This window comes from Lycium ferocissimum, unplaced genomic scaffold, assembly GCF_029784015.1.
Source record: "Lycium ferocissimum isolate CSIRO_LF1 unplaced genomic scaffold, AGI_CSIRO_Lferr_CH_V1 ctg60, whole genome shotgun sequence".
NCBI classification, from domain to species: Eukaryota; Viridiplantae; Streptophyta; class Magnoliopsida; order Solanales; family Solanaceae; genus Lycium; species Lycium ferocissimum.
In genome coordinates, this window is record NW_026726189.1 from 681,429 (window position 1) to 706,069 (window position 24,641).

Here is a 24,641-nt window from a genome sequence, read left to right on the forward strand (position 1 = left end):
CCCTCGCTCAAGGTTGGAAAGCCTTCATCGATCTTTTGGGATTAGGATAGGAGATGTGTCGTGTTTTAAGGCATGTTTAGATGAGAACCGTATACCGTTTTTTGTTCATGTAAAGGAGGATCCGAGATAGTAATGATAGATTAGGTCTCCAGATTCTCTATTTAAAGTAATTTATAAAATTTCTCGACTTATGCTATCATTTTCAAGGTAATATTTTCCATAACAACAAAATTCTTCAACAAGAGCATAAAGTTCTTCCATGACATTTACATTACAACAAGACCATAAAGTTCTTCCATGACATTTACATTACAACAAGACCATAAAGTTCTTACATTACCTACTACGCGATTACAACATACAACAACATAAATTCAGTTGATTAACGAAGCCGCCAAAAAGCCAATAAATATTCCCCACGAAATAAAAAGCAACATCCTTGTATTTGCAAGTTTCTCCTCCAAGTTTAGAACTTTTTTCAAGTCAAATTCGTTTACTCTTCAAGCCAATTAATTCCTCCTTCATTTTGTTAACTTCATTTAGATGTCTAGCCTCAATGGCAATTAATTCTTCTTGCAATTTGTCCCTTTCGATCTTGACCGCATCTAACAACGACGTCAAACTTTGAACATTATTCCACCGCATCTCAGAAACAATTCATCTTCCCATTCCCAAAATCCACAAGAATTGCCCTTAGGCCTCGGACATTTGTAGAATTTCCGTCCGGGATTACTAGGAGTCGACGAAGTGAGGTGTTTTGCAACGGTGCCACAATTACATTTTACGTGAGATGAACGCCTACCTCGAGACATTTACGAACCCACAAAATTTTCGAATTAGAAACAGAGTGATTATGGACGTAAATTTGGAGGAGAAATTTGATGGAGAAATTTCGTGGAGGAAGAATACATATATGAAGGAGCAATGGTGTGAGCAAGAGGAATTTCATGAATGAACGGGGGAAAAAAAAAGGGTCGATTGAAGGTGATGAAGATGAAGATGAAGTTGAACTTAGTGGTTCTAAAGGGTGGTGGGTCGGGTTGGGATTAAAAAGGGGAACGAATTATAATCGTTCCCGCCGATTTGTATTAAAAAAAAAAAAAAAAACGTTAACAAAAATTAATTAACGCGCGCGTGAGCGTCGTTAAACACGCGCCTGTGTCCGCCACTAGAGGGGGAAGATAATTAAATCGTACAGTTGTTAAGGGGGGTAAATAAATAGAAGTTAAGTTTAGTTTCCAAACTGAGTTTTCATGCCAAGTTCAGGGGTTAAATGATGTCTTTTCTCTAATTTAAATGACAAATCGAAAGAAACTTTGAAAAAGAAAAGGGAACCAATGGAGAAATTCTGCAACTATTTCAACAAACATTAAACTACACAAACAACATCATAGTATACTACTATAATGTCGTATCCATGGTTACATTTTTTTCTTTAAATATAATTTCCCCTCTTCGCTGGCTTCTTGTTATTCGGATATACCAATGCTTTTTTGCTCCACCATTTCCCTTTTTCCTCTGGATTTCCACTGTTTTTATTTTGTGTCTGATTCGTTGATTGTATCCCCGTAAACCATGTATATATACGAAATCACAGAATTGAAGTTTAGGGTCTGAAGAGGAAATGGTACTAGTTACTTTTACATGGCGCTATGGTGGTACTCAAGTTTTTCTTTGCGGTTCCTTTAATGGGTAATTTCCATTTCTCAATTACAACTACTATTTTATGATTGGACAAAGTGTGACTATTAACAGCTGAGTGATTTTATAAGCGAAATTTTTGAAGCTGAGTTTATTGATACAAAACAGAGTTGAATGACTTTGCTACGTAATTTCGCATAGTTGAGTGAACTTTTGAGATATTTACTCAATATGAGTGGTGCAGCTGGAGTGAGCAGATACTGATGAATTTGGTGGAGGGTTCGGCCGTCGTTTTTCAGAGGAATGTTGATCTTCCACCAGGATATCATAAGGTATTCCTTAAATTTTAATGTGATGATTGTGTAATTAGCTATGATTCCGTGCAAAGTTGACCTAAAAATCAAAAGAAAGGGAACCTCGATGACATTTTTGTCTTACAAATTTACTCCCTCCTTCAAAGTTTATATCATTTCATAAGACAATAGCAACATTAGGAAAGTAAAGTTGAGTTGTCTTATAATTAGGCTAGGTAATGATATTTCAAATAATAGCTATATGTGTAACTGTTACGTTACCAGTTTCAAAATAAAAAATAAAAAATAGCTATATGTGTAAAAGATGGAAGGTAAGTTGATAAGATAGCAGGTCTACGCTGAAAAGATACAGTATGGGAAACTTGCTATGATATGGATGGATTATAACTGAAACTGAGTTAACTAAATTGAGATTGAGGGAATACTCCAGCAGATATGCTATTACTAACTGTGATCCATCTTACCGTTAACTGCCTCTAAGACAGATGCATCAACGTGCTTATTAGCGATCCATCTTACCGTTAACTGCCTCTGAGACAGATGCATCAATGTGCTTATTAGCGTCTAAGTATAAGCAAATACTTAGGCACGTAAATAAAATTTCCCAGATTTAGTATTATCGTACAGGAATTTTTTTTTTTTTTTTAATAAAAAAAATTGTTTTTATTACATAGGGGGTAGGGGAAGGGGAAATGGGGGAGGGGATTACAATGTGGGGATTCGAACCCTCACTAACAAGGTGAAAGTTCAAGTAGCCAACCAACTGAGCTACTAAGTCCCTACTATTGTACAAGCATTGGGTTTTCTCTTGCTGATGATTTTTCATGTCTAGTTTCCGAGGATTGTAGTGTTCTTTGGTTTTGACGCTTTGGCTGCTGTTTTACTGATACTAATTTGTGTGATTTGTGTCTAATTGTCTAATCTGGTAAATAATTTGATTTTCAGGAACATCCTTATTTTCTTAACAAGCTAACCATTTAGCAAACCTCACAAGATAAGGAGTATCATGAAGTTTTACATATTATAGCTGTTACTGATCATATAATACATACACAGACACACCTGGTTTGGTAAAGGAAAGTGCACATTTTGTACGGAGTTGAACTTATTGGCTACAAATGAACTATGCAGTACAAATTCTTGGTTGATGGCATCTGGCAAGTCGACCAGGAAAAGCTTTGTGTTCAGGATGAGTATGGTGCAATCAACAACTTAGTATTTGTGAAGGACACGGATTCCACGCCTTCTGCCTCACCGAGAGAGGATGCTCAGTCGATGATGGTCTCGGGTTTTGCTAGAAATATGCATTTAGAGGTCAGTGATGACCAGAAAGAATTTCTTACCTGATATGGTTCATGACTTCGTTTTCCATCCTTCATTCTGACAACTATTCAAAATGATTTCATCCAACCATTTTCCTTCACATTTTAATTTCGTATAATTTCTTTGTCATGTTAACCAGGCTTCATCATCACGCGGACTACAGCTTAAACCAGTCATGCAGTTGTCAAACAATGAAATAAATGTTTCCCGCCATCGTCTATTCATATTCTTGTCATCTTTCCAAGCATATGAGCTGATTCCAAGTTCAGGAAAGGTTTGGCAGTCTTTATCTATGCTTCCCCTTATATTATGCCTTTACTTGATAATATCTCTAATTAATTTTACTGATTACCTAATTGGGATTACCTAATTGATGATTCTTCGCTGATAGGTCTTTGCATTAGATACTGAAGTGGCTGTGAAACAGGCTTTTTATATCATGAATGAACAGGTTTGGTTTTCTATCACTCAAGGTTGTAGCTAACCACAAGCACTTGTTCAAGCAAATTCTGGAAGTTGTAATTTGTCTTAGAGATTTGCATATGAGTTACCAAGATTTTATTTCAAAAATTATACATTTTTATCATGGACTTTATTAATAAATCAACAGAAACTTTTCTGCACTTTCAAAACTACATTATTTTAATATTTTGGATACGATGAGTGAAGGTCCTTTGTAATGGTTTGACCATGCCCTACTAGACATTCAAATGCATCGATTCCTAAATGTTGCACTATGATGATTGGAGGTTTGATAAAAGAAAGAGCTTTATGATAAAGACAAATTCAGGACTGCAGTATAAAAAATTAAAAAAAGAGCTTTTAATTTACAAGATTAGATCTATTTGGATCTAAAGTGTCAATTCGAACAAATATTAAACTTAAGAAAGAGAAATTTCTTGATTTCGAAATGGCTTGCCATCTGAGATGCATCTATTAATTTGATTTGTTATTGTTATTGAATTGCGTGGATTGGCAAATAATTGTCGGACATAGTTACTCACCTCGCAGTCCAATATCCGTGGGGTTGCTACCCGAAGGACCAAACCTGACTTCTTTGACATACAAAATAGACTTACAATTACGTGGAGACATATTGTCTAAAAAGTCATTCACTTTTTCAGAATTTATGTGGACTTAGCGAAGAACAGAACATAATGGAAATAGAAGATCCATTATACATAAACTAATTGTGGTTAAGACTAAGTCTTACCCCATTGTTTGATGGTTTCCACGAGTTCTTTTAGTTCTTAGAGATTTGCATGCAATAGAAAATATGGAGACCCTAGTTTTCCTTAAACGATAAGTTATTGTGAAGCCGCTTTGCTTACCCTCTGAAATCTTGCATATATGGCCTATTCCAAAAAGTGACTTGTGGAGAGCTTCTTTTTATACAAGTACGAAGATGTATAGTATGGCACCTTGTCCGTTTCTGTGTCAGATATTCCTACATTGGAGGTTGTGGAATACAGCTGTCTAATATTCATTTGCCAAGTCTCTGTGATCGGGATGTGAGTGTCTTTCCTTTAGCCTGTAGTGCTTTGGATAATCTATTCGTTGGGTTAATTTCATTGAAGAAAACATAGGAAAGGAAAAATGTTATTCAGTGCTGGCAAATCTGCCAAAAGAATGCCCCTGGATATTGGTTGGGCATCTATTCAATTGTGCCACAGGCAACCCGGTGCACTAAGCTCCCGCTATGTGCGGGGTCCGGGTAAGGGTCGGACCGTAAGGGTCGGACCAAAAGGGTCTATTGTACGCAGGCTTACCTTGCATTTCTGCAAGAGGCTGTTTTCACGGATTGAACCGCTGACCTCAGGTCACATGGCAGGTATAGTTGAAAAATTCTATTATCCTGTAGGCGTTCATGCTGTCCTACTTGCACTAAAAATAGTATTTCTCTGTCTTTAATGATTTGTTTCACACTTTTTTCCTCCGTTCAAGTTACATGTTGACTTTGCTTTATGGTTGGAATTATTTAAAGTTAACTAGTTAAATACATGTTTAGGGACTTGCAGTGATGCCTCTTTGGGATGAGCGGAATGCGATGATCTCGGGAATGCTTACTGCTTCTGATTTCATTTTGATCTTGTTGAAGGTACTGTTAAGCTGCTAAGCATTGCTAGCAACAAGTTTTGAATTTTTGAGCTATGAATTCAAGTGATGAAAATAAGCCAGAGGAGAATATTTTTGAGGAAACGTTTTCTGGCTTGGTTCTTATTATCTAGTAATCAAAATCCATTTTTTAGTAAAACCTTAGAAAGTCCCTTTTTATGTGCTAATAAGTTGCTTGTCAATGGAGGAACACCACCCCCCGACTCATGGCAAGCATTTGATTTTTCAAGTGTAGCAAATAGTGGAGAGTGAATTATATGTCACAGACTTATGTTTTATTTATATCTGAAATGAAGTGACCATCTATGCTCATTGAGGATCATAAATCTTCAGATGAATATTCCTTGCATTGTATTTATGGGGAGAACCGATATAGTATGGTTTAATGATTTATTCACAATAAATGATTGCCCTTCTTTTCTATTCGATCTACTATGCATAACTCTGCGTAGTTGAATTCTCCTGTCGTATGCATTAGACTTTTCATCATTAATGTTAATTTGATTCTTAGAATTGCTGTTTATTACATTAGTGCATTGTCATCTACTACATCTATGCTTCTTTCCTATATGTCACGCCTAAGATTTTACTTACTTCCGCAGCTCCATGAAGGTCATTCAATGCTGACCAACGATGATCTTGAAATGCACACGGTTTCAGCTTGGAAATACAGAAAATTCCAACTGCATGCAGAAGTGTCAGGGGCTATGATACCTCCAAACAGAACGGTGTTACTGCAAGTATATAATCTTATGCGTAGCTGGAGTATTAGCTAACTATCCTTCTCTTCTAATTGTTGGAATATTAATGTTTTTGCTTTTGTTTATCATGTCTCTCGCTGGAGGTTTTGGCGGTTTTTTTGGGTTTTTTGTGTGTGTGTGGGTGTGGGGTGGGGGGGGTGGGGGGGGTGGGGGTGTTGTTATTTCCTTAATTAATTGCAGGTTATCTAACCATGAGAAATTTGTCTTTCTTTTCTCTTACAGCAGCTTTTATCTTGAATCCTATTCTTTCTATTCATTTTTTCTCTGCAATCACAGGCTGGTCCTGATGAGTCACTGAAAGACGTGGCGCTAACATTATTACAAAATAAGATATCTGCAGTTCCAGTTTTACATTCAGCAGAAGACGGGTCATGTTCGCAGTTGTTGCATACTGCATGCCTTGCTGGAATATTAAACCGTGTGTTTGCCTATAACTTGCTTTCACTTATGCAGTTTTTTTCCCCTCAAATGTTTTTGCAAGGGCTTATGTTGGTTTCATTTAATTTCCTTGGAAAACCTTAGACACGTGCAGGCATTTTAGACACTCTCTAGACTATCTGCCTCTTCTACAACAACCAGTGGGTAATCTTCCATTAGGCACCTGGGCGAGAGAAGTTGGTGGAAGGGCAAGCAGCCGTGTATTATTGACATTACACAGCAGAGATCTCCTTGGTTCTGCTCTTAAATTATTAATAGAAGGTACAAAATCGTATTTTAATTTTTATGAGCAGTACAGAATTCTCCAGGGTAACTTCCTCACAGATAAACAGAATTCAGCCTGTGTTTCTGAGTTTTTTTCCTGTGTTTACTGAAACGGGTGCATCTGATAATCTTTTCTGTTCACAACTGTGTGTCAGTGTCTTTAGACTCACATAGGAATTATTACTTGCTCTGGATTTTGTATTGCACTAGTACAAATATTTTAGGATTCAATTGGCTCCTAGCCTATAAATTCATAGCTAGGATTCCTCAAACTCATGGTTTAGTGATAATGCACTAATCGCAAGCTAGTTCCCTGGAAAAGTTTAGGGTGCAGAGTTAACTTCCCTGTTTCTCTATCCTCCCCCCCCCCCCCCCCCCCCCCCCCCCCACCCCCAAAACCCCCAACCCTCTCCCTATCTTATTCCTTGTCTATATGCCAGTGGGGATTCATATGTACTAGTAGTATTAAACATGTGATACAGTCCTGATCCTTCCACTTAACGTTCCACGTCTCAATTATAGGAATTGTTTAGTTGAGTTAGAAAACTCTTCCTATTGTTACTGGAATTTGACGCTCTCCAGATGTTAGTTATTACCATAACTTTTTTCTTTGTTAGTTAGTATCAATTATATGTATACTAAGCACATTGTTATCTTGCTCTGACAGGTGAAATAAGCTCAATACCCATCATTGATGATAATGGAGCGCTTATAAATGTGTACTCTCGGAGGTAATTCATGCGCTTCCAATGGTAAATTCGTGAGATTTTTTATTTTCAGCATTATTGAAGTTGTGTTTTTTTCAGTTAAAGCCTTAGGATTTTTTATTTGACTGTCTTTACATAGTGATATAACCTCTTTGGCAAGAGGCAATTTGTATGCACGCTTTCGGCTTGACCAGATGATAATGACTCAAGTAAGTGCCTTGCAATCCACCATCTCTTTTTTCCTCAAGATTATCATGCTTGCAAATATAAGCGAGGTGCTACTTGTCTCCATTGTCAGTTCTTTGACATACAGAATTTTACTCTATCAAGACTTAAATGGTAGTGATACTTGTATGGTATATGAAGCTGGTTAAACTCTTATTACCTACCATTTGGTTTTTGCGCTTTTCTTGGAACTCGTTCATATGAATTCCAGATGTTATGGGTAAAAGTACTTGGGAGTTTTTTTTTTTGGTAAACAGTGTTGCGAATTGTTGATGTTCATCATAGGCATGAAGGAAATTCTATCACTGTGTGTAAATTCGCAGAGGAGAGGATTTTTGGAAGTTGTAATCCTGTTGTTACCTAAGCTTTTTTACTTTTTCCTGCATATAATGCAATAATTTGAAATTGGCTACAGGCCCTGGAGGTCCTAGATGAAGCATCCCGTGATCGTTGTAGGACATGCACACGTTCTGATTCACTGTATAAGATAATGGAGCTCCTTTCAGATCCAAGTTTGTACCGCTTCTTTTTTATTTCTGACATTTTTCTTGTGAGCATCATAATCTTGTAGTTTGAACGCCTTTTCTTTTTGTTTCAGTTGTGCGCCGGGTTGTGATCATTGATCCCACTAGCCGGCATGTAGAAGGCATAATCACTTTGAGAGATGTGTTTAATCTTATTTTAGGCTGAAATTTCTCTTGTACAATTTCACAGGTATTTAGATTATACTTCGTGAATCAATTTGCATATGATATATTGCACTTGCTGATTATGAAACTTTTGTATGAAGTGTTGACTTATTAAACGAACATAAAGGTTACTTTTACGAAAAGTAGTGAACTGGATCCAATTACCTTTTGGTCATTATTTATGGTTTGTGCTAATCGCACTTACAATTCATTGTTTTATTTGACAGGTGGGAGCAAACTAGTACGATGACTTGGTAATGGCAGCTCAATTGCTCAAAGAGAAAAGCTGTCACTATGTCATTTGGCTGAGTGGAAGAGCAGTGTAAAATTGTTACACAACAAACGAAGTTCGTGTTGTCTAGGAAAAAAAAGAATACAGAAAACCTGGACTGCGATGTAACTCAAGAATTTCTTCTTATTATAGTTGAACCAGTACATTAGCAGATACGCTTCAACAACGTGTTGGATTCTGGTATATGAATCTTCACTATTCATGTTGCTCCGTTCAAGCCTGTCTCAAAAAAATATTGTTAGTTCATCAGAGTTCCCTTATATATATATATATATATATATATTAAGCCATCACCATTAGGTTGTAAGCCTAAGGTGTGGCGGGTTTGGCTTGACCCCTACCATGTCATATAAGCAAAAAACTTATAGAATTAGAGGAGGACATGAACCTTGCCTCTAATGAGCAAAAAAAGATTGTTAAAACAATCTAAAGGGAGGACTAGCAGCCTATACAAATCTAAAAATAGCAATAATCAAATTAACTAACAAAGAAGTCAACATTTTTCAAATCTCCTTCTAAAAGGAGGAAGATGCCATTTGTCAAGTCGAAGTAGCCCCTTTGCTTCTCTTGGTAAGTCTTGAAGAGAATGATATAAGGTCCTATTTCTACTTGTTGAAGCAAGTTTAGCAAGGAAATCTGCCACTTGATTTGCCTCCCTATAACAGTGATTAATCTGAATATTTGCACCATTGATGTAGTTAACAGTGCTGTTGATAATGTGCTTAGGTTAAGGTTGTTAGTTCCTCTGTCGATCAGCATGTTGGAAATGATTTGAGAATCCACTTCAATTTTCAGCTTGTTAATGCTTCTCATTGCAGTAATATTGCTTCAAATTGAGTTGCAGACAATTTAAAATAGAATATATCTCGTCGCTTTGAGGGTGCAAGTCATCCCATGAAATAAACTCATGTGTCACTCCATTCAATTGAATCAAACTACAACCAGCATTCTTCTTGATCTTCGCACAGTCTCTTCTTCTCCTAATATTAACCAAGTCGTCCCAACGGCCAGCATCTGCAAACACATTCGCCAAGATTGAATAAACCCCACCATCTTCAGGTTTCACCTCCATCACATTTTCAGCAGCTTTCACTGCTAGCTCAACGTGCCCATGTATCCTACACCCACCAAGCAAACCGCCCCAGACAAACACGTCACCAGCCATTGGCATCGCTTCTATCATCTCCGTAGCTTCTTTAATCAACCCTGCACGTGCCAGCAAATCCGCCATGCATCCATAATGTTTTAGTTCTCGACAAACACCATAAACCCCTTCCATTTCTCCGAATAACCTCCTAGCTTCATGAACAAGACCAGCATGGTTACATCCCACCAACAACGCCAAAAAAGTCACCCCATCAGGCTTAACACCAGTCTCCACCATTTTTTCAAAGTAATCAAATAATAGTTTTCCATGACCATGCATTGCTAATCCAACTAACATAGCATTCCAAGTAAACACCTTCTTTTCCAAGTTTGTCTCGAATATCTGCCTAGCAACCTCAATGCAACCACATTTAGCATACAAATCAACCAAGCCAGTACACAAGTACGAATCTATCGCAATCCCCTTCCTTTTAATATAATCATGTATCGTCTTCCCCTTTTCTAGTTCCCCGAGTTGTGCACAAGCTGAGAGAGCAGAAACCAACGCAACGTTATCAAACTTCACATTTAACGACACCATTCGATCAAATAGCTCAATCGCCTCTTTACACTGGTTCATTTTTGCATATCCAGCCAAAAGAGTGCCCCAAGAAACTTTATCTCTCACAGGCATTTCGTCAAACACTTCCCGTGCTTTCCCAATCTCACCAGCCTTAACACACCCATCAATAATCAAATTATAAGAAACAACATCTCTACAACAACTTTCATCAAACACCTTATATGCATCACTAATACCACCACTAACAGTATACACATGAACAAGATTATTACACACAAACACATCAACTAAAAACCCAAACTTCAACGCTTGACAATGAAGGGTTTTGCCAAGTGTTAAAGAATTCAGTAAAGCACAAGCTTTAAGAACAAAAGGAAAAGTATGGGAATCAGGTGGAACTGAAATTCTTCGCATTTTGATGAAGTATAAAAAAGAATTATTTGGGGAAAAAAGAAGTGTATGGGCTCTAATAATAGTGTTGTAACAGAAAGTTGATGGGTTTTGAATGAGGTTGAAAATGGAGTTAGCATAATGAGTGGCATTGTGAATGGTGGGTTGTAAAGGAAGAGAAGAAGAGAGAAGGGTAGTGAAAGAATGAAGGATTTGAGTGAGGGTAAGTGTGGAATTATTGAAAGAGAGGAGGTGGCCATTTGTAATGGCTTGAGCATGTACTTGTTGAATTTGTGAAATTGTTTTGCATTGATGTTTTAGTGTGAATATCAAGTAGGATAATGATTGGTTGTACCTTATTTGAACCATGGAAGTTGTTGTTTTTCATTGTGGAAAAATGAAAATCAAAACCATAACTAGCACAGTTAGCCTGGAATGGAAATGATAGCAAGAAAAGGGAAGGAAGAAACGGAGAAAAAAAAAATCGTGGACGGCAGGATTCGAACCTGCGCGGGCAGAGCCCACATGATTTCTAGTCATGCCCGATAACCACTCCGGCACGTCCACTCAGATGTCAATATTTCGCTTAAGTATTTAATTATCGTATGCGTTTCACAATCTTTTACTTTAACTCATTATGTTCTTAAAGTTATGTGAGCATATCTACTATGCAATTTGTATGAATTTTTATATATAAATTTATATTCTGCGTTGAAAATATTGGTTTTGATGAACCCAATGCCGGTACTCTACACTCGCCTCTCTTTGCTGATAACAAAAGTTACAATTTTTCTAATGAAGACATGATAGGAGTTATAAATAGACGACGAATCAAAAATGGAAGGAGTCTTATATCCTATTCCGTGGATTTGTAGATCATGATCATTATTAAGACGATATAATTAAATATGCAGTAAGGGAAGGAAAAATGAGAGAGGAGATTACAACGTGGGGATTCGAATCCTCACCAACAAGATGAAAGTTTAAGTAGCCAACCAACTGAGCTACTAAAATCCTACTGAACCATATTTCTTTTGTTCTTATCACAACGGAAAAATAAATCTGATTTTCTTATTTATTTGATTACTGGAATCGAAGCCAACACAAGGATGGGAGGGCTAATGGAATACTAGAGAAGAAAGCAAGGAACTAGAGTAGTTGAACCTTCATGTAGATGGTAATCTGACAAGTGTTTGTCCAAAGGCAGTAATCAAAGTAATTAGGTGAACTTTTTTTCAAACGATGACTAAACGGTATTATGATAGCCAAGGTCCAACGGTGATATTACTATAGGCCACCAGCTCCAAATTCCAAGGAGCAAGCATCTCAAATCCCTAAACTAACATAAAAGGCTTCATTATCCAACTAAGACACCTACTTCCTCTGGTTCAAAATAATTGAGGTTTTAGATTTTAGCACATTAATTAAGAGATTCACTTATTTTTAAACATTAAGAGTTGTATTGACTAAAATAGCTTTAATTAAGAGGGCTTTGAAACTATAACAAATATTAAATTTATTCATTGAATTAAGAATGTGTCCAGGATAAATTTGGAAAAAATATAAAAATACCTTCTTGATAGACCGCAATTATTTTGGACCCGAGGGACTACATATTTAATCCCTTTAGTTCCTTTGCCTATCAATAATTTCACTTTCAAAAGGAACATTATGGAAAATGACAAGCATTGTACACTTTCCACATTCAGCTCCTTTTTTACTGTGATAAACTGATAATGTCTCCTCCCCACTTTATGCATTATAGTGGCTTTCAGTCTCCACAAGATTCCTTAGAACCATTTGTAATTTTATAATTTTTGAGTATTAGAAGTGGACGGCGCAAAATAATTGTACTCTATGAAGGGAAAGCCAATCTGCATCATATTCTACTTTTAGCAGGTAAGAGGGTCCTCTGTTTTCTTCTTTCAGCATCCTTTACTTATATTTTTTTTTAATGTTTGAGGGGCCTCAGTTAAAAGCATTTAAGTTTTAACCCAACACTTTCCACTTGCATTCCACTTGTCAGCTAACTTTAGCTCTTCTTCATTCCCTTGGAATGATTTGTTTATACTTTTTTCTGCTTTTTCTCCACATGGAGAGTGAATAGATTTTCTTGCTTTTGTTAATCTAATAATTCTGTTATTGGATTGAGATGAACTTAAATGGAGCGTCATGGATCGTGATATTTATATAGCTGACTCCAATTTACTTGGATCGAGACATAATTATTGTCATTGTTGTTGTTATTGTATTAACATATTACTCCCTCCGTTCACTTTTACTTGTCCACTACTTCAAAAATAGATTTTCATTTATACTTGTCCAATTTCACATATCAAGAGAATTTTATTTTTTTCTGTTTTGCCCTTAGCATTAATTACTTATTTCAAATCATTTTTCAAATACAATACAATTATACACCAATTAATATGGGTAAATGGTAAAATATGTACTTCATTTATTATTTTTTAAGAGATATGCAAAATCCATAGTGAACAAGTAAAAGTGAACAGAGGGAGCAAAACCAAGATCATACATGATGTTGGGACACAAAATTAATGTAGATTAACCAGCCTGATTGTGTGTCTGTTTTAGTCATGTCACAAATTGATGAAGTATTAGGTCTTTCGCACTTTTACCCTTTCACATTATAGTAACATCAATGGGACAGCTACCACATACTACAAAGATTGTGTTATTTATATAAAGGCTAGAGGGTTAAAGCTAGAGGGGGAACCTAGCTGCAATTAATAAAATCTTGATCGCACTCCCATTACGAGCTTCATAGGGTTAAGCCTACACTAACCGTCACAATATAGTGCATGACCCAATAATTAATAATCACATTTAAATAGGGTTCACGTTTACGGATTATCATCAAATCCAAAACATTTAAAATATCAATAAAATATTTATTATGTAAGCTTATATTGTTTTAATAGCTGACTCCAACTTGCTTGAATTGATACATAATTGTTGTTTGTTGTTGTTTAATTAATCTAAATCTTTAAGAAGAGAGAATATAAATATCCTTAGTGGTGGATAAGCAGGACGACCTAATACAAAAAGAATAATTCTAGGATGGGGGGACCATAAAGATTTGTTATTTCTTTATCTTTCTAGCCCTTGGTTTAACAATATGGTGGACAACTTCTTGGGTTCCAAGATTGTTATATAATAGGACTTGTAGAAGCAAGAGTAAACAACAACTCAGCTCCTATTAGCTTTGAAGCACAAGAAGATGTGGAGAAAGAAGAAAAAGAAGGATTTTGATGGAGTACTCGAGGAAATGGCGATCACTAGGTCACACCCTTTGATGCATCCGATGTGAGTCCGATGCCAAGGGCTAAAAGGCAAGTCACTGAGGCAAAGGGAAGGCAACGCCTTTCTTCCAGGATTTTAATTTCTTTTTCTTCGTCTTGTTTTATCATCTTACTTCTCCATCATGGATAAGTTGGGGTTTTCAAGTTTCACATGTATGTCATGCTAGTCTTTTAGTTTTGGATTGAACTACTGTTTAACCGAATGTCCTTGTTCAGTTTGTTGCATTGCTATTAATTGTGTTGGAGGCAATGCCTTCTTATCAAGAAATTCAGTCTGTGTTCTTAATTACTTTCCTAATTTATCCATTGACAAAGCAAAGTGTTCTGCAGTTTCGTGGTGCTTGTTGAATCTACAGCCAAAATTGAACGGTTCCACAAAGGATTTAAGTTATATACTCTGACAATATAAAAGAATCATACATGACTAGCGGTGCAATTTAACTGGATATAACAGGTTTTTACTGTATTTTCCTCTACAACAGTAAACAGTACCATGTAAAACTTCATGCTTGGATTTTCACAAGGACAAAATTGAAGCCAGGCCAAGAAGATTAACCTCTTCAAATTGCAGTAACAGAGTAATATCATAGCCAAACTATTCATAGTTTTTCTCAAAAGAAACAGAGTAAACGAAAAACCTAATCTGTTGAATAACATATCCTTTGAGTACCTAGATCAACTTGGCAGTTCTAAAGTCTAAACCAACTATAGCCAATGTCAGGCAAATTAAATGACCATCTTAGCTTTCTTTTTTAGCCCTAACACAGTGACCTTCTGTAGGCTTAATTCGCCCACCGGTTGGTCGGCCAACCACATCTTGGCAATGGCCGCATAGAACAACTGATTGATGACGATCGTGAACTATAGTCCTGTAAGAAATTTACGAAAAGATAGTAGTAGTACGTTATTAAATAAGTATAGGTTAATTATCAAACAAATACCCATACAAACAAGAATATAAACCAAGTTTGTGTTACTTACACATTGTAGCAGCCTTGACATTTCTTTTCCTGCAATAGTTGAGTTAAAATAAGAGCAGGCAAAACATAAAAGACGTGATAATGGATCAAACGATATGTAGATTATCAGTAGTTGTACATTACCACAAAACAAGTAGTTCTTTGGATTAAAAACTTTAGCTTATGTTTATTTGTCCCAAGCTCACCAGGAGGGTTAAACAAATCAATATCATTCGGAAGAACCTGAGGAAAACAAATGACTATATGGTTCAGAAACATCAATACAATGAGTATTAAGAGGTTCAATTGTTCAAACGGTGACTCACCATTTTGTGTAGGAGTTTTTGAAGAAATCAGGTGTAACAAGTTGCTGTCAGTGAATGAAAGATGTTAGAAACTTAACAAGTGTGACCAATTACACATATTATCAAACACATAAAGGCAGAGACACCCTCTGGTAAGATGTATCATTGAAAACTTTCCTATATGTGCAGGTAAATACAATATGTATAATTTTGTGTATATAGTAAGCCAACACAATTGAAAAAATTCAAAATAAATATCAATTTGGAATCGGAAACCAACAAAGTCTTAGACCTGACCACATTTAAAAATTGAACCAAATTGTGACAATAGTGACAATGCTTAGAAAAATCCTGCATTTGCCACTGATTGAAACAGAACAGATTAACTTTCTGACAATAAAAGCATTTAGCAATGGCTTATAGGAAGTTCTCCGCATAATTTAATTCGAACAAATGTTGAATTTTGTATTCGCTTGCCCAGCACCAACTTACCACACGCAATATCTTAAACAAAAAAAGAAAAAAGAAAAAAAGGAGAATGAAAAAATCGGAGGTGGGGTGTTGAAAAAAGACAATACTGGCAGTGGCAGGATATATACGTCAACATGTTTGATGATTCATGACTATGAAACCACCAAACCTTAGAAAAACTTTTAAACAACTCATCCACAAAAATTCAAACATAGAGATATATACTAATCCTCATCATCGAGAAACAAAAAGAGTGAAAGGAGAATATTGATAAGTCACTGTTATAACATCGCAAATTATAAATATATCACGCATTGATGAATTACATATTATTTTATGATTCGAGAAAACAGAAGCGTTACCTCCCACAGAGAAAATAAAAACCTAACACCAGTGCGTTTGTTTGTCTCTTCTTCAAGAACGCCGTCGACAGCAGTATAGGAAACTTTATGCTACTCAAAATTCAATAATTTGTTTTCTTTGTTTGCCGTCTAAATATATGGAAAATAATTTAAGGTTTATAACAAGATTTTGGCTTGAAATTAATCTTAGTCTATTTGCTTAAAACGAGTAAATAAGACAAATTACATTTCCCATAAACGCCTAACCCAAAATTGTAATCCTTTTAAAAAATTAAAAGTGTGTAAATCCTATTTAATTCTCATCATTAACATCTCGTTGTTATAATGATTTAACAAATACGTCTTCCGCTATTTAATATACTATTCCTTACTACTTATTTATATCTGTACTGTTGATACAAAATTCTCTCCTCAATATAAGAGTTGTTCCCAAGGTCCATCAGTAGCACTAGTGCTAGTTACTTTTGCTAGTGAATTCCACTTTCCTACTAATTCAGTAGTTTGTCATATCGTATCTTAAAATTCAGCTTATAAATATTGAAAATTTTAGTTCACTTTAAGTTATAAATAAACATGTTTAGCATAAAATAATGACTTCCGCTTTAAATAAGCCGACACATCAAGTATAGACAGGATTTCTATTTCAGGATAAGTAGATCAAATAAGTACTCAGCATCCTCAGCAGAAATTGAAGTAGAACCATGATATGGAGCGAGATGAGTTTGATCATCCATTTGCAAAAGTGGTAAGGTATACACCTCACAGTATCCATTGTGTATGTAAATTAGAATTAGTTTACAGAGTATATTCCTGTAACTCGGACGGAAACGACCATGTGAAGACTATTCTCAATTGCCAACATAGTTATTCAGTCAGTCGAAGAAGAAAACTCCGTTAAAATTTCTTCAACATCCAATGGGGGCATCAATCAAGTGTTTTTTTTTTTTTTTCTTGACAAGTAAAAATTGGGCGTATGATTTCAACAATCATATCACCAATAAGACTAATAACCTAAGTCATTTTCATCACCATCATCATCGTCCTCAGAATCAGCTGATTTAACCTCAAATGTAGAGCGCACCTTCCAAGATTACACCACCTAATCGAGATCCAGATTCTTTTTCATGGATTCATAAACGAGATAAGAAATGCTTGCTGCTGGCACTACTTTTAGAAGATTTGGAAAAAGACCTTTGTAAAATCCCCTGAGACCTTCATGCTGAAATGTTCTCCGGAACACATCAGACATTCCCTTGTAAGCAGCATCAGTATTTGTATGTTGAGCTTGCATTCTAGCAGGAATTGAAATTGAGTGTGAGAATGAATACAAGTTGCACGGTAAAGCACAGTTTATCCAAATCCTAAAAATAAAGTCCAGTCAAACATGAAGACTTACCTCGTTCTTACGACCTGCAAAGGATAAACACAAGTTGCTCCAAGTGCTCCGGAAACTGTCCCGCAACCCAGTTGCACAAGAGCACCAGGTTCTGTATATCAAACACAATTGTTATTAAAATGCTAATCTCACGTCATCGGAAAAAAGTTAGTAGCAGTTGAAGAGTTACAAGCTATACCGCTATCATGAAGAATATGAATCCTGGACATATCCTTTAACGTCTCATAGGCAGCCAACTCAATGCCTGCATAAGGTATAATTCCAAGAAGAGATGGTATCAGCCCTCTATAAAAGGCCCGAGGCCCTTCCTGAATCAATATATCTTTTGATAGTTTTCCCAGATTGGGAACCTTTCCACCTTCACATACATGAGTTTGTAACCGAGTCTTAACAAGATCCATGGGATAGATAGCAGTCTGTGCTACTGCACCAGCCAAGCCCCCAGCCACAAGACGTCCAGAAGCTCCAATGTCGCCCTGTTCCTCACCCTTTGTACGAGCAATAACATTTTTCAACATTTCATAAGCGTAAAACTTGATTGCACTTTCAGGTGCAACCTTCATCACATTTAATCCATTTCCCCTGAAAAAACTCAATAAACCACCATCATTCCATATGCTCCTGACAGCGGGACCAATAGAAGCACGAGTAGTCTGAACTTGTAAAACCACCTTTAGCCGATCAAAGGGAGCTGTAGCTGTACGAGAAATGGCTCCTGCAACTCCCCCAGCAATCAAATATTTAGCTGCATGAACATGCTTACTGATGCCATCCGGTACGACAGCCTGTTCACCAATATCTACAAGACATACCCTCTCCCAGTACCGGTAAATATTTTCCAAGGTGGCCTCATGTGGATAAAGTAGAAGAAAATTCCTCCATTCTTCGAAAGTGATAATCCCATTATTATCTTTATCAACATGTTCCACAAAACGTGCAAGTTCATCATCATCAATTTCTATCCCTGCAAAAAAGAAAAAGAAATTGCCCTCGCTTATAAGAGGAAGACAACTAATGAAATAAAAAGAGGCATGGGAACACTGAATGGCCTGGAAACATATATCCGGAAGAGGTGAATATTCGCAATAGCGACATAATTAATGAGTAAAGGTGAAATTTTGATATGTTGATTCAGAAGGCGTTCCAATTTATCGCCCAAATCCATTTTGGCCTCTAATTGAATAAAGATGAAATCAGAAGAGATATTTATCCTATAAACCAACTGGCAAAAGTGAAAAGCCAGACAAGGAGAACTTGTTCAGAGCATTTACATAACAGGTGAAACTTCATAATTAAGTAAAAAGCTCTGTAGTATGAGTCACAAAATTTCACAAGGCCAACTAGCACTGTAACAAGGAGTACAAAAATATAAATTACTAGAAAGAAAACAGTAGAACAACAGGGAATTCAATGATGGGAAGACTGTTTGAAAAGCTTCCACTGATCAGCATCTTTACCTATTTCTTGTACAAGATCAATCTCAATCTCCACAATTAGTCAGGAGATACAGAAACAGCAGGCATAACATCCATAGATATTACTTAGTTATACCCTGCATATATGAGGTAAAGAATTCAGCTCAACTTTGGAGTTTGGGCCTAAGCCTCAACCTAATTGTGCAGGCCCCAGTGCTATACTATAGCAATTTATATACGTATAGGGCATAAGGCTATAGCCTTAAACTTTATCTATACTTGATTCCTCCACCAGAGCAGGAAAAAACAATGAAGAGTTGAAAGAACTAAATTCAGTAGGAGAATAGGTCTTCACACGACACACCGAAGTAGCGGTTCCAACATAGTGGGCACAAAAAAGTATACCAAGTAACTTACAAATCAAGTAATCATTGGTAAAATAAAAGACAAATTACAAGTAGTGATTACCATTTTCAAACATCAAGCAACACAAAATAGCAAAAAGGTCAACTAACCCAAAAATATTTTCAAGCCAATATCATCTGGAGAAACTTATATTACTATGTTTAAATTTTTATACAGAAATTGATCAATATCTACGCCAGAGAAACATTAAGTACATTCATAAAACAGTGACATCGTGGTCTAGGCAAATGCAGGCTGGACTTAACTAAGTATTTAGCTCATTTAGGACTTGCACTAATGAAATACACTTTGGAGGGAATCACGTAAGGTATTAGAGAGAGAGAGATGACTATGGGTGATAGTCATAACAAGATAAAGGCGCTAGCTTCAGGATGGTGTCTCTACAGAAATGGGCCCAACAGAGTTCTGATGGTCCTTTGGCAGAAATAGCAGCGAAGGCAATATTTTTTCCCCAAGAGATAGAAAGTCGGAAAATAGTTGACAAAGTAGAAGGAAATCAGCAAGAAGCCTCGGTGCGAACACCTACAAGCAATTCGGTGAAGGTGGCCGTACTAATGGTGGCAGTGAATGACATAAGATGCCCCCAGAAAAGTTCCACAGGTTCGGAGTGAAGTGAAAACTCCTAAGGTCTCTGAAGGTGCAATACTTTCAGAACGAAACCCTCCTCTAAGTGAGTACATATTTAGTTGATTTTAGCACTTCAGATGTGCTAGCTCCTGTTCAAGACAAATCCCCAAGTTGCCATAAATAAACCATTCACCAACCAACCCCCCCCCCCCCCCTCGCCCAAAAAAAAAAAAAAAAAAAAAAAAAAAAAAAACAAATTGGGCTGACAACTCTTCTCTCCTCAGGGAAGTCCCAAAAAACCCGCAACCCCTTACAAATCATCCCTCACATTTGCTCCATGTGACATTCCTGCTTGCCAAACTCCATCATTCCATGCTTCAATGCCAACAAAACAGAGTGGGAAGGAAGTTCCTCTGATTGATTCCTTTTCTCTTTACGCTGGGAAATAGTTCTAGAAGTACCAAATTCAGCCTTTCTCCCATTAGTTCAGACTTCAAATGGCTTAGTTAATGGCTGAAACTGACATTTCTCAAAAATAAGAGGTACATATAACATGAAAATAAGAGTTTAGCATTATGAGTCTATGACAGAGACAGAACCTCAAGAACTTCGGGCAATACAGCCCTTTGAAAAAACACTTTATCTCCTCCCAATGCAAGAAACTAGTTCTAAGATAGTACAAAGACTCATATATTCGACATACATTCAAACATGCATACATATCTACTCTTCTTTTTTATTAGACTTGGAGAAAGGAACAACATACATCTCCACACGCTGTCTAGCCATATGTAAATATAAGAGTTACTAATTAAAGCATAGAGAAAGATGATATGAGCTTAAATAAGGACAAAATCTAAATGCAAGACAAAGATACATAATAGCATCAGTCAACTACTGCAAATTGTTACAAAGTCACCACACTAATAGTACACAAGGGTTATCAACCACTGAAATCAACAAAAATCTCTTTGTTTTCTCGCAAACCTGTGTTACTTTTTATACAACACGAATGAAGATGAACAAATCTGTAAAAATATCAGAACACAATGTAATATCATCCAAGATAAGATAACATCACACCTACTTGACAAACATAACGGACTATTAAACCTCTCATGTAGCACCCAACCACTCTTTGGTCTTTTTTGTACCCGTCTTCCAAATGGAAATCTAACATTGACTGCTCATCCCCGAGATGTAAAAGATAACAGTTTGGCCTAGTACAGAAAGAGATGGATCCCAAGAAACAGAAAATCAGGGATTCCTGTCCAAAAAAAAAAGGCAGCAATTGAAGACGAAGCAGCGTGCAGTTTCGACTAATTGATTGAAGCTAAATTATCATTCTGTAGCTAATGAACTGAAGCTCAAGCGTAAATCTGAGCTTGTTCCCAGGCCCCATATGTTTCCTACATAGCTGTGCTAAAAGACACCAGAAAAGTGACTGTAGCATCAAAGAATCATGTGACCAACAAACTAGAGCATATCATATTCCAGGTAATTAGTATCAGAAAAAGGAAGAGCATGACATCCTTTTGAATAGAAGGCAGTTTTTAGAGACATGAGGAACTGTCCAGGATAAGGAACCGGGGACAGATTACTCACTATAGCATTCTTCCAAAGTTGTCAGAGAGTAGTGGGAAATGGCAAGTGATGTCACCAAATGCATGAACCATTTCCACTAATACAACTAAGTTGATATTGACTAAGAAGCACAGGGAGGTTTTGAATTATTTCTGTTGAAGAGTGAAAATGTTGGGCCCCAATATTAAATTGCTCACGCACCAGATGTCCAGCCCTGGGCGTGAGGTGGGGTGTTGAAGAGTCCCGCATCGGACGAAAAAGGTATGGGTGGTCTCCTTATATGGACTTGCGCAATCCTCACCCTATGAGCTAGTTTTCGGGGTTGAGTTAGGCCCAAGATCCTTTCTTTACAATTTCCTAATAGATTGTAGTTTTGCAGCATCGTTATGATCTATAATATACTCCATATTAAAATGGGGAAAGTGATTGCAAGTTAGATGGCAAGCAAGTTGGATGCTAGAAGAACAGGTTATGGAAGACAATTATTCGGATAATTTGCTTGTAAGAAGAAAGGAATAATCAAACTTTTGAAAGAGCTGAAAATCCAGGAGTTAAAAGTTCTCTTTTACTTCATCGATAGTTTTTTTTTCCGTAAAGACAATACACCTTTTTGTATAGGCAGCTGGCTAGATTTTTGGATACTTAACTATTGATCCAACAATTTAAAAGCTTTATAATATTGACATCATCACGGCGTATTTTCTTTATAAGTCAAAACACACAGTCACACGCACGCTTTTTACATCATCATCTTGGAGATACCAATGAAAAAACAATTGACCTCACAAAAACAAAAGTGCCTCTCACCAGTTATGACTTATGAGATCTCAAGAATGTCAAATTCTTAACATATAAACATAATATCTCTTGCGCGAATAGCTAAATGCAATTCTACATTCACACCAAGGCAGCAGTACTAGGAAACAAGGCAGCAATTTTAGCATTAAACTCTAAACCAGATATTAAAGAGCTAATCAGGAAAATGCTAATTACCAGCTATTACAAGTGCATCCCATAGCTCTTCAGGCAAGATACATCCATTATGCTCCACATCAATACCCTGGAAAATCTTATACAACTCCAACTCTTTATCATCCATATACTTTCTAAACTCCTGATAATCCACTCTCCCATCCTTATTTTTATCACACTCTATCAATAATTCCCTAGCAAATTTATAATCCACTGGAATTTGCATAGCAAACAATCCCTTTTCAATTTTCACATGATCCAAGTAACCCACATTGTCTGAATCAAAAAAACTAAACAAACTTCTAATTCTAAGGTCTCTCTCTTCATTAGTTTCCCTTAATGCTGATAAAACATGGTCCATTGAAACCGGGCCGGGTTTCTTAACCGGGTTGCAACAACCGGGCCGGTCTTTACTTGCCATTACCGGACTATTCACATGCTCTGCTACAGCTCCAGATTTAAAAAAAAAAAATTTGTCGGTTTCTTCAACACATGGAATTTTTAAATAATTTCAGATCTAAAAGAACAAACGCAACAGTGTTTTTTTTCTTTCTTTTTGGGTGTAGTGAGATTGTAAAGAAGGGAATTAGTTCCTGTAATAATAGATGAGAGGTAGAACTTAGAAGAGAATATTTTGTGAAGATCCGAGGAATATAGACCCGTTTAATACACGGGTCAAAAAATGCACGGGTCAAAAAATAAAAGAAGAAAGGGAATAGTAAAAGTCTACCAAAGTTGAAAAGAAACTGATTAATTACTAGTAATTTATTGGGGGTACTGTTTGACAATAATTAAAAGAAAACGTGAATGGCTTGTTTCATACACACACACACGTACAAAAAGCGCAATTACCCAATTTGTTGTTCCAATTAGGAGGTCCAATGAATTGTGAGGGTGGCGGTGGTGCAGCTTAGCTATATTGGTGTGGTCTAATTCAGTGTGTGTGTGTGTGTGTGTGTGAATTTTTTCAGCAACGCTGTGCAAAGAGGGGCTCAACGATTGTCATTCTATTTATATGGATGGGAATGGGAATATTAGTTCCAATTGGATGGGATGGAATTGGCACGTTTACCCCGGGGGTTGGGAATGTATGAGTCTGGTAGCTTTCATTGTCATACTCATGTTTCTTGCCTTTATTCCAAAAACGAAAAAAGGTCATAAAAGTCAGTGTCATCTTTCTTTCATTTTTATCAATTGGATATTTCGTTTATTAAAATTTGTTTTTCGTTTGAATTTAGTTTTAATATAGTACTATTTTTGAGTTATTGTTAGTGAAATAGTTTAGATTTGCCTCTCAATTATGAGATATAGAATAAATTTATTTTTCGTTTTATAATAATGATGCATCAAATAACTTATACGTACCACTTCAATTTTATTAATTATATGTCATTTTTGATAGGTACGAGATAATTTTGCTCACTATATTTTTGTTAAAATTAGTGAGAAATGGTTTTATAGATGTCAACCACCCAACACAAAGACTCTGCTTGTTACTTACAAGATCTGACCAAAGAAAAAAAAAAGTTAGCAAAAGTTTAAAACCATCCTATACAACTTTCCTCCCTAAAACTTAAAAAGATAAAAGAAACTACTTTGTCTTTGTTGATCTGCTTAGTCTTTAAGTCTTAACTTTATGCAACTATCATCGCTTTTTCTAATTTACTACTACTATGTAGACGTTACAATTTATCTCAAAATGTCATAATTCAACAATTCGAACAATATAATCATGAATTTAATTAGATCTTTTTTTACTCTTGTTAATCTTTGGAAATGAAAATTTTACTGTCTATGTATTAGGTAAATTAACAATAGCAAGTAAATTGAATTTTCATCCTACAACTTAATTTAAAGTTTGTAAAAATCAACTCTAGGCAGTTCTGCACTACCAAAATTAAGAACTTGGAGTATACGAGTACTCTATAGAGTACCTAACTTTTCTAGTACATCGAACTTCTTGTTCCACCTCCCTTGTGAAAAAATTGTATACCAAACTATGATATATCATAATTCAAGTGCTTTGAAGTTCG

The 24,641-nt window shown here is 36.2% G+C and overlaps 4 protein-coding genes and 1 non-coding gene across 9 annotated transcripts; 1 reads left to right on the plus strand and 4 right to left on the minus strand.

Annotated features, from left to right (window-relative positions):
- The first annotated feature begins 1,295 nt into the window (after positions 1 to 1,295).
- On the plus strand, positions 1,296 to 8,952 carry LOC132045099 (sucrose nonfermenting 4-like protein). Of its 3 annotated transcripts, none has more exons than XM_059435626.1 (14): positions 1,296 to 1,692; positions 1,886 to 1,973; positions 3,087 to 3,269; positions 3,418 to 3,552; positions 3,670 to 3,729; positions 5,287 to 5,376; positions 5,996 to 6,133; positions 6,431 to 6,572; positions 6,677 to 6,853; positions 7,524 to 7,587; positions 7,703 to 7,772; positions 8,204 to 8,300; positions 8,387 to 8,502; positions 8,705 to 8,952. In XM_059435626.1, exons 1-13 carry the CDS (start codon positions 1,625 to 1,627, stop codon positions 8,476 to 8,478), a joined length of 1,404 nt encoding a protein of 467 aa, XP_059291609.1. In that variant the 5' UTR covers positions 1,296 to 1,624; the 3' UTR covers positions 8,479 to 8,502; positions 8,705 to 8,952. The 3 variants fall into 3 exon arrangements, 2 of the variants coding, with proteins under 2 accessions (XP_059291609.1, XP_059291610.1); XM_059435627.1 differs by having other exon boundaries at positions 1,653 to 1,692; positions 2,901 to 3,269; XR_009412346.1 differs by lacking the exons at positions 8,387 to 8,502; positions 8,705 to 8,952 and having other exon boundaries at positions 7,524 to 7,608; positions 8,204 to 8,265.
- Positions 8,953 to 9,547: 595 nt separating this feature from the next.
- Positions 9,548 to 11,383, minus strand: LOC132045098 (pentatricopeptide repeat-containing protein At5g61800). The gene has a single exon (XM_059435625.1). The coding sequence runs from the start codon at positions 11,195 to 11,197 to the stop codon at positions 9,569 to 9,571; it is 1,629 nt and encodes a 542-aa protein (XP_059291608.1). The 5' UTR covers positions 11,198 to 11,383; the 3' UTR covers positions 9,548 to 9,568.
- Positions 11,314 to 11,395, minus strand: TRNAS-AGA (transfer RNA serine (anticodon AGA)). Its single transcript has one exon. It is a non-coding gene; the product is annotated as a tRNA-Ser (tRNA).
- Positions 11,396 to 14,245: 2,850 nt separating this feature from the next.
- Positions 14,246 to 16,397, minus strand: LOC132045136 (small ribosomal subunit protein eS27z-like). 2 transcript variants are annotated; one of them, XR_009412351.1, is made up of 5 exons: positions 16,278 to 16,397; positions 15,437 to 15,480; positions 15,255 to 15,353; positions 15,133 to 15,161; positions 14,246 to 15,020 (listed from the first exon to the last, which is right to left on the minus strand). XR_009412351.1 is itself a non-coding variant. In XM_059435675.1 (4 exons), the coding sequence occupies exons 1-4, from the start codon at positions 15,437 to 15,439 to the stop codon at positions 14,891 to 14,893; spliced, it is 261 nt and encodes an 86-aa protein (XP_059291658.1). In that variant the 5' UTR covers positions 15,440 to 16,032; the 3' UTR covers positions 14,246 to 14,890. The 2 variants fall into 2 exon arrangements, 1 of the variants encoding a protein (XP_059291658.1); XM_059435675.1 differs by lacking the exon at positions 16,278 to 16,397 and having other exon boundaries at positions 15,437 to 16,032.
- Positions 16,398 to 16,955: 558 nt separating this feature from the next.
- On the minus strand, positions 16,956 to 23,518 carry LOC132045103 (calcium-dependent mitochondrial ATP-magnesium/phosphate carrier protein 2). Of its 2 annotated transcripts, XM_059435634.1 has the most exons (5): positions 22,630 to 23,518; positions 17,823 to 18,608; positions 17,645 to 17,735; positions 17,343 to 17,540; positions 16,956 to 17,301 (listed from the first exon to the last, which is right to left on the minus strand). In XM_059435634.1, the coding sequence occupies exons 1-4, from the start codon at positions 23,027 to 23,029 to the stop codon at positions 17,348 to 17,350; spliced, it is 1,470 nt and encodes a 489-aa protein (XP_059291617.1). In that variant the 5' UTR covers positions 23,030 to 23,518; the 3' UTR covers positions 16,956 to 17,301; positions 17,343 to 17,347. The 2 variants fall into 2 exon arrangements, with proteins under 2 accessions (XP_059291617.1, XP_059291616.1); XM_059435633.1 differs by having other exon boundaries at positions 16,956 to 17,540.
- Between the last annotated feature and the right edge of the window lie 1,123 nt (positions 23,519 to 24,641).